This window comes from Cherax quadricarinatus, chromosome 46 (assembly GCF_038502225.1).
Source record: "Cherax quadricarinatus isolate ZL_2023a chromosome 46, ASM3850222v1, whole genome shotgun sequence".
NCBI lineage: Eukaryota > Metazoa > Arthropoda > Malacostraca > Decapoda > Parastacidae > Cherax > Cherax quadricarinatus.
This window is the reverse complement of record NC_091337.1, coordinates 13,207,691-13,217,785: the sequence shown is the minus strand read 5'-3', so window position 1 is coordinate 13,217,785 and position 10,095 is coordinate 13,207,691. Positions and strand designations below refer to the sequence as shown.

The 10,095-nt window shown below is 34.8% G+C and overlaps 1 protein-coding gene across 2 annotated transcripts in view; it reads right to left on the bottom strand.

Moving 5' to 3' along the window:
- Positions 1-682: 682 nt before the first annotated feature.
- Fntb (Farnesyl transferase beta subunit) overlaps positions 683-10,095 on the bottom strand; it is a 42,274-nt gene continuing 32,861 nt past the window's right edge. For both annotated transcript variants that reach the window (XM_053788075.2, XM_053788074.2), the window contains exon 9: positions 683-9,782. In XM_053788075.2, coding sequence (XP_053644050.1) covers positions 9,636-9,782 — 147 coding nt within the window. In that variant the 3' untranslated portion in view covers positions 683-9,635. The remainder of the gene's footprint in view (positions 9,783-10,095) is intronic.

Genomic DNA, 10,095 nt, shown 5'->3' with positions numbered 1-10,095 from the left:
CTTCATTCATCGATTAGAGGAAAATTATAAATGTCAGCATTAAGCTTTGTAGAATAAAAGATGCATCTTCACTTAAAAAGAACTAGGAAAATATTCCGACTGCAGTTTTAGAAAATTCTTCACCAAAATTACATACACACTTTGAAAGCAAGATTTTTTCCATTTATATTTGCACTATAACAATTTTCAAGAATATATAGGGGTTACAAATTTTTTAATTGAAAGCAACAAAATATGAAAGTTTAAAAATTTTGATCCACACTGAAAGCTATCTCTGACAGTGCCCAAATAACCCAGTATCTCATCAGTAGGAAAAGTAAATTTAAAATCTAAGCTGCATAACTCAAAATTGCTTGCAGAAATAGCAGGGAAACAAGGTTTTGAACATAATCATTTGGTAAAATAATTTGCCATTTCAAACTATGCCCTCATGATGAATACTAGTTTTGTGGAAACTTCTGCATTGACTGCTCTTCAGTTAAATTTCTATTAGCATTTTATTGCTAGAAATATTATCTTAAAAGAATAATTCCATAGTTTTTATGGGGAAGCATTAAACCTACAGGTTCAATGATTCCCCATGAATATAATTCAAGGAGGGTGCCTTCATGTTGGTGAACACACATGATTCGAGTAACTGCAGTTGTTCTCCCTTTCCCCAGATCAAAACTGCTGACGTCCCAGTCTGCACTTTACAACCCTTAAGAGTTTAATAGATTCAGTATGAATAGAATATTAGTTTATTAAAAAAGATGCTAAACCCAAAGGAGTCATACAGTACAGTACTAAAGCAGGAGTAAAATCCTGAAGGTGAGCACAGAAATGGAATGAGGGATTCAGTTTGTGTAATCACAAAGACTCTGCATTAAAGGTAGATCCTTGAGAGGCAAGCAGGAAGCTAAAGTATGGCAGAGTACTTAAGTGGCTGTAAAGAAATCTGCAGGCTTTTTGATGAATTTGGTAATTTATAAGATGTGGTTGGACTGTCATGACCTGAGACAGCTATTAAAAGTAGCACAGGACACCCCACCATAAAATGAGAATTAGTGAGCTTTGGTATGATCATGCAGTTATGAGGACAGTGTTTCTCATAACTAACAATGAAGTGAGTATGGCTAGCAGCTCAATTGCAGTTTAACTGAAAACATTATTTGACACCAACTCAGACCAAGATTATTTGCAGTTATAATGTAAATGCTGAGTAAGGACTGGAAAACTATCAAGAGTAAGACAACTGTCTGCAGTAGCTTTTAAGATCTTGAACTGAAGAACATGCAAATTTATTGCTCTCCGCTCTAGTATGATTACACAAACCCAATGTTAGAAACTTTAGTGAAGTTGACACACAGCAAACACTGAGTGTAAAGGACCCTTTAAGAGTTGCCTTGATGCCAGTGAAGGGCTCATGATCCAGGGAACTGAAGTTATCTCTCTTTTTATTTGGATCAAACCTGAATGACCCCACAGGTTTAACACTTCCCCATGAAAATGAATAAAAAACAAGTACTGTGAGGAATCAAATATATGGATCACTTGAAAAGCTCTGAGAATGTGAGACTATAGCAGACGATAAGGTGGACATAGCAATGAAAAGTGCATACGTATGTAATTTTGTAATAAACATTCTAGCTGAATACAACCATTGTCCCTTTCTTGAAGGTTACTTAGATACATCAGTACACATTGCAAGGAATGAGTGCAAGTCTAAAGCAGAAAACAGAATCTTCAAAAAAAGGAAAGACAAAGAGGCAGATACTGAACAGTGAATGCTAGGAATACATCCTCTGTCTTATACAAATTTAATTCACTTATAATTAATAATCTACTGTTCAACAATGAATTAATTACTGTCCCACTGTACAACTATGATAAAATCCTTAGTGTTAAGTAGTTTGTAAGCCAATAATGTTAAGTTGGCCCATAATGCCTAGGCATAATAGAGGCTCTCTTTGCATTGCAACCCACTATTGTAAATATAAAATCTCAATGTACTGTTTTCAAAGACATAAAATAAATAAATAAATAAATAAATAATGCTTCGTGAATTTTCTCCATGCTCGGAGCTACATCTATGAGGAACAAAGCCATAGAATTAAAGATTAACTCATTAAGTGGTGAAGATGGAGAAATTTAGCATATTTCATGCTCATTTTTACCCAATAGCCATGAATTGGGGTTTCAAAAGCTTAACCACTCCTCAACAGCTCATGTATAAGAACTAATTATAATACAACTGGACACAAACAACACACAGTATGAAAAAACTGGGTGCATGTGACAGCACTTGACTGAGGTCCTGCACTATCCAAGAACATTGGATATAAAATTATGAAGCAAAATTAACACACATTGCAACAGCCATATTACCAAAACTGTTGTGACTAGTGTGCCAGTATACAATAAACTTTCCATCAACAACACAATTTGAAGAACAAACTTTGTGAATGCAGGCTTCTCCCCAGACCTAAAATTAACATTGATATTATGCCTTAAGTCCAATAAATTTACCTCATTTATAGGTTTTATATCTTTCCAGAAGTGGAGCCTGAAGTTTAAAACTGTAAAACTAAAGCACAGTGGAAATGAGAACCAAGAATCTTTCATGTTGCATGGAAGGTGAGGTGTTATACTATGTATGTGAGAGTGAGTACATGAGGTGCTATCAAAAAGTTCCTGGACTGCCACAAAATAAATATATTGGCCTTCCTAATTACCTAGTTGAGGTTGTCTCCCTCAAAGTACTCTTCTTGGGAGGCTAGAAACTGATCACAGCTCCTCCTGGACCTCTTGAAACATTTTCTAACAGTGTCTAGCATGGAGAGTAGAGAGGGTGGGGAGATGGCCACCTTGTTGTTTTTGGCCAGAAAATGTTGGTCACAGTACCATATAAGCAGGGGCACTGTTGCGATGAATGTACCAATTGTTAATGCCCACAATGCCAGACATTTCTTTCTCATATCTTCCCTCAAACATCTAGGAACTGTCATGTAAAAATTATGGTTAACTGTCTGCACTGCTGGAACAAATTCCTAACAATCAGTTCTAACTTTGTTAAAAAAAAAAATGCACTGAGCATCCTCTTGATATTGGTCGTGACTTGGTGTGCCTTTTCTGGCCTGGGTAAGTTGGGGCTCTTCCATTGTGAAGACTCTTGCTTGGTTTCTGGGTTACAGCTGTTGAACCAAGTTTTGTTGCAATGTCCTGGATACTCTAAAGATGGTCTTTGTGAATAGCTTTCCTCACTTTTTCAATGTTGGTGTCTGTTTTTGATGTTGATGGATGACCAGTGTGTTCATCATCCTCCACTGAAGTTTATCCTGCTTTGAATTGAGAAAACCATTCAGAACACTGTGTCCGACCCACTGCTTCGTCACCAAATGCTTGCCAAAGCATTTTGTGACAAAACCCTAGCCCTTTTACCAAGCTTGAAACAGAATTTCATACACACACGCTCTGCTTTCAAATATTCCATTCTGTTGCACAAAAAAAATGCAACAAAGCACTGACAACACAATAAAAAATGCCCATCTAACCTCAACAGAATGATCAGCCACACAGAAACTCGCCATGCTACTTCACAAAGGAGTGTACTGCGCTGAATCATCTACACCACCGCCATATTTCACCCAGGAAGAGAGCAAAAATTTGAGTAAGGAAACTTTCATAGCACCCCTTACATGCAAAACTAGTTCTATAGTCAATATAATTCCTTAAAGAAATCTGGTTCTGCTAAAGCTTTCATTACTAAGAGGAAGGCATGCATTATCACTAGACTAGTCACAAGGAAAACAACCTGTTTAAGATTTTTTAAGTAACTATACATGGCATAAATTTTCAAATGTGAGGGGTTATTAGCTTCAATGGACGATCATGTAATGTGTTAACAACTTGTCGGTTTAGCGCTTTCTTTGATTATAATAATAATAATGTGTTAATGATCATGGAGAACAAAAATAATACCTGTAATCCTGACAAAACTAAAATAAAGATTGTTATTTTGACATTTCTCACAATGGGTATTCTTTATCTTTACTATTTAGTAAAATATTTAGTTGTACTTTCTTTACTTGAAAAACTGTACATCCCTCAAGCGAAGTGCCCTACTGCTGGCAAAGGGCTCTTGATCCAAGGAACTTGACTTGCATTCCCTTCCTTGGATTTAAACCAGATTGCCTCTCAAGCCTCAGGTGCAACTGATCCCTTTGGGTTTATTACCTCCTTTTCAAATAATTATAATACATATATTTAAAAATACAGCATTGTGTCTCCAAGCAATATATAAAAGTATTATGGAAATTTAAAGACCATTTTTTCTGTTCACTAACATAAGTCAATTATATTTGGTTTAAAAAGTCATCCTGTGCAACAGTTGGACCCTCTCGGGTTTAGCACTTAAGGGGGGAGCGGAGTAACTTCACAATTTTAATTCAGCCAGAAATGACAAAACACCAAAACAATTAATTAGTTGATCATCAGCAAAGAGTATGAAAGCCAAGCTCATTAATAAATTTAAAAAACATTGCTTTATTACATTACAATTGAACCAGCCTATGCTTGAATAAGAATCTCTTAAGTAACATTTTTCTATCTGTTAATGCTACCAGTCGACTGGTAAGTTATTCTACATTTCAGTAACCATTCTTATCTAGAAATAATGAGATCAAGATTAAGCAATCACATTCAATGCATGCAAGACTTTGCAGTGTGTAGTTTCATTAAAACTTTAAATACAAAAATCATGAAGCAATCATTTACTTGCTATAAATAGGGTAAAAACTGACAGTTCAATTAGCTAAAATGTTAAGGCAAATCTTAACTTAAATGGTAAAAAAATCCACATGTGAAATATACTGTAATATATAATATTACCAGGTTTAAAAACAATATCTAGTGAAGAATTTCAAGTTAATGCTTATCAAAATGTGATCAAATTACAGAATATATCAGTTCTGTGCTTTCAACACAAATATCCCACATCAACACATTAACATACAAATTTCCCTCTTTATGCAGTTTTGCTTCATGCAGATGCACTCGTATGTGGCAATCCTATTTCCGCTGGTAATTCGACATAGTGGAATAAATGTGCTCTTATGTAATCATCTAAGCCCAGAATCACAAAATTTTGTAAAAATTATTCTTTAAATATTGCTCTAAACTGGCTTATATTGATATAAGAAAGACTAACAGAAAGAAAAGATTTGGGTTTGGGAAATTCAAGTCAAAGGAGAATGTAATCCCAGCCAGACTAACCCAAGCACAGCATCACTTGGTTTTAAACAATATTTATACTGACATTCAGAAGTAAGATTTGAAAAGAAAGGAAATTTGAGTGTGAGAAAACCAATTAACATATTTTGAACAACATAGTATACATAGTTGTCAATTTGAATAAAGAAAACAGATTTTTGGCTAGTTGAAGTTGGGTTGCACTTACACTAAATCAGGCCTTGGGATACCTAAAGGATATTTTTGAGGGATCACAGCCTTGGCCCAAACCAGGCCTCCTGATGGATTAAGGCCTGATTAACCCAATTGTTACTACTAGAGATATGCAGTCTGACATATCAACCATAGCCTCACTGATCAGGAACTGATTTGAACTTATCAAGTTCCCTCTTAAACACAGGGGTTTGTTGATAATTCCCTTTATGTATGATGGAAAAATGTTGATGTGTCTTGGGCCACTTAAACTTAATGTGTTATCTCTTAGTGTACTCATGGCATCCCTGCTTTTCATTGGGAGTACTGTATATTGGACCATCTGTCAAGTCTCGCTTTCACAGGGAGTGATTTCTGTGCACACATTTAGGATCGGTTCCTCTAGGATTTTACAGGTGTAAATTATATTGTATCATTCTCAGCTGCATTCCAAGCAATACAAGTAGACGACTTCAAACATTTCTAATAATTTAGGTGCTTCACTGAATCTGATGTGCAGTGAAAGTTCTTTGTACAATCTCTAGACTTACAATTTTGCACACCTTACAGGGGGTTGTTAATGTACAGTAACATCCCAGCCTAGAGAAGACAAGTGACATAAAGAGGACCATCACTGGCTTGGCATCTGCTCTACAGATTCTCATTATTCATCCTATCGTTTTCATTGCTGTTGTGATAATAGTGTCAAGACCCTTGAAAGCGAAATCGTCCAACCTTATAAATCATACGTCCTTCCTTTTTCACTCTATTGAGTGGTTACTTTCATACTCCATTTTAGCTTTTATTTCCTCATTTTTCCATAAAGTGAATGTAATTTATCCTCATTGAGCATCATATTGTTTTCAATGGTCCACTGGAAGACTTAGTTTATGTCTACTTGGAGATTTGTAGTGTCCTCAATGAATATCTCATGCAAATTCTAGTATTGTCTGCAAAGGATGATACAGCACTATGATTTAGGTCTGTCTGTAGGATAAGAGGATGAGGAAAAGGATAAAGGTGAATACTTTGCCCTAGGAACAGAACTTTTTACTATGGCAGCCTCTTGACTTAATTCTTTTTACCCTTGCTCTTTGCATCTTATTTGTTAGAATGTTAAAAATCCATATACCCATTTTTTCAGTTATTCCTTTTGCACACATTTTGTGTGCTGTTACACCATGATTGCACTTGTCAAAGATTTTTTACAAAGTCTGAGTATAATACACCCACATCTTGTCCTCCAGTGTATCTAAGACCATGTTGTAATGGTCTAGGAGTGAAGAAGCATCCTGCTCCATACGCATGCTGCTCTGGGTTGCGCAAGTGTTATGAATCTGTGTTGCTACTGATTTGCTTCTTAAAACACCCATGGTTTTTATAATGTGGGATATTAGTGCCTATAGATATTTGCTTTTGTTTTGCTGCCACTTTGGTGGAACAGGGCTGTATCCATTGTTTTTAACAGCTGTGGGTTGATCCCCTCATATCTAGGTTCCCTGTCCATAAAATTTTTAAAGGTTTCTTGCAGTCCTTTCTGAACATGAAGTACCACGAGTTTGGGCCTGAGGTAGAGTACATGGGCATCCTGTCAATGGATTTTATAAGGTTACATGTAGTTAGGGTTATGTCAAATTTTGGAGACATCAACAGAGTTTTAAGTCTTGTTTATAAAGAATTCATTCAAGTTGTCAACCTTAAGTCTGATTAATGTTCACTGAAAACAATCATTCTGAGACCTCAATATTTCTTGCATTTCTGTATTATCATGAGTGTAAGATCCATCTTGCTTTAGCAGGTGCCCAGTACTAGATGTATTTTGCCTAAATTTTTGATTGCTTTCATTTTCTATATTAGGGAGACCCCTCAGGGAAGGTTCCTTGATGTTGGTGAGGGGCTCTTAATTTAGGGAATTGGATCTGTGCTCCAGTTCCCCAAATTAAACCTGAATGCCTTCCACATCCCCCCCCCCAGGCGCTGTATAATCCTATGGGTTTAGCGCTTCCCCTTGATTATAATAATAATAATAATATATTAGAGAGATATGCATTCATGTGTATAGTGTGCAGTTCAATCCACAGAGACATGCTGAGTGATTGGTGGTGGAGGGAGGAGGTACAGTAAAAGGAGGAAGATTATGATTGAATTTTTAATTTATGTAATTTTTTCTCACTTGATTTTTGAACAATTTCATTTATTTTGAAATATGGCCATTTGGTGCCTATCTGGTGTGCTATTAAAAAAAGTAGAATTCTTTCTTAATTTTATATTGTACAAGGACTGTGATTGAGTTTATTTTATTTTTTCTCAGTCACATTTCAATCACAATTTCTTTTCATGATTACTTGGTGCATGTGGAATAAACTTTTTTTTTTTTTTTTTTGAGGGGAGGGGGGAGGGCAAACACCAGCCAAGAAATGTGGAATGTACAAAGCCTCAGAACAACTCCATATGTTTTATGTTATAATAGGTTTATATTATGGAAATTCATTTTATGCACCATGGGGGCCAGGAATGCTTCTGTCGCAAAGTGAGGGAGACCCGTATATTTTTTAATTAATAAGATCATAGGTCACCATATACCCACCTGAGTAGAAATTCACTTAAAGATTTGGTATACATCAACAAATACATATGGATTGGAAGTAACTGTACACAACAAACCTGAGCTAGTTATTGTCTGCATTGTAGCTGGTATGTATCAAGGCAAATACAAATTTCAGTATTAGATAATAATATCCCTAAAGGGAAAAATAACCCAAAATCTTACTTCATATGAGGAAAAAAACATTCACTTTTCACAATATTTTCAAGTTCTTTAGTTTTGAAAATCACATTTAAGAAAGTATAAGATTGAAATTGGCATATCCCCGAGATGCAAGGTCAATTTTCTAATTATAAATAAATGTGTGCAGGCAGTACCTCACTATTTACATAATCCATAATTAACAAGTTCATGACAAAATGATTGTTATTTATAATAATTAACTTCAAGTAATAAAATGTAAGAGTTTTCCCACATAAAGGAGCATGAAAGTTACACAAAGAACATGTAAGAGCATGTATGTTCTAGGTTAAGCTGTCATAGCCCTGGTCAGCTTATATTCTATATATTAATACTCATGCCACAGTTAAGTAATAAACATCTGGGTCGCCACAACACTAGTATTTTTTTACAGTCAAATCTGAAGTTCAAATTTAAAATTGAAAATCTTGTCTTTATCTGATACCAAGCTATCCTTATATAAAAAAATAATTTTGTTTACATAAATCTGCACAGATTTTGCTTTTTAATAATGCCTGTCAGCATGCCCAAAGTTTATTGATACAAGTGAAATATGGTACTGTTAGTATTTAACATTTAAGTTTAAAATCTTAAAAAATTAAACCTTTATTTTATTTAAGGAAATTTGAAACAATACAATACAAAAATCTGTCTCATATATGTATAGTATACTTGAGACATCCATCATTCTTCATACATTTTTAAGTATTGTTGCAAAGAAGTGAAAACTGTTTCACACACATTTCAAACAAATTAATACACAAAATTCTTCATGATATGGTAATGGAGTCAAATCATTAGAGTTGCAAAGATGGTCAGCAGCCACAATAGTTTAAGATTCTCTGAAGTGCCACAATAGTTTGAACACATGATAAGGCATTTGATGTAGATATAATATAGTGGAAGAGCATTACTACATGACTATCAGTATGTCGAGAACTCAATCCAGATGTTACAATATCATGACAAGAATATCACAATTAAATCACAGATACCACTTAGTCTACAAATATGCCTTGGCAAATTCTTAATATCTTCCTTAACATAATACTCCTATCCACATAACAAACATACAAGTTTACATTACTGTATAAAAATTATACATAAAAATCCCAGAATAGTTTTAGAATTGCTTAAACATATATTTTTCAGTTCAATTCCAACTAAAGCAATTCTGTTGTTTCCCTAGGTAACTGTTCTACAAAGTTCTTAAACAAAGATCTTGTGCAATATGTTGGTAACAAGCACTCATTCATGAGCTTTAATTTATTCCATGTTTTACAATTTTCCAGGAAATGTGATCGCAGAACTTCAGTATCTTTTTTTTTTATACAATATTTACAATATTTCTTGCTACTTCATTCATAGATGAATCATAGGAAAACTTGAAAACGTATTTCATAATATGCCCCTACAAGTAAAATCACCCCTACGTTTGAACCTGGGATTCTTCGTTGTTGATATTGTCATTAGTTTTACTGCGTTGCCTCAACTGAAGCCGAGGTAAATTATTAAAATACTGTGTAGCTGACACGGCTGACTCAACGCCAATGTTGAAGAGAGGGTGCACAGTTGCCTGTTTAAAATAAAAATAAATTTATGCTCTTCTGCTCCTAGTCTCATGGACATTTATTAAAATTACCTTAAAATTTAAAATACCATAGTTACAATTTTGTAAATCTAAATATATATGCAAAAAAATTTTTGTTTTCTTTAAACACTCTGGCTGTGTCCTACTGAGGCAGGGTGACCCCCCTCCCCCCAAAAAAAAAAAAAAATCACCGTCATTCATACTGTCTTTGCAGAGACATGCAGATACACAGTTCAGATGTCACTCTAAACAGCACATATCCCAAACCCCTCCTTTAAAGTGCAGGCATTGTACGTCC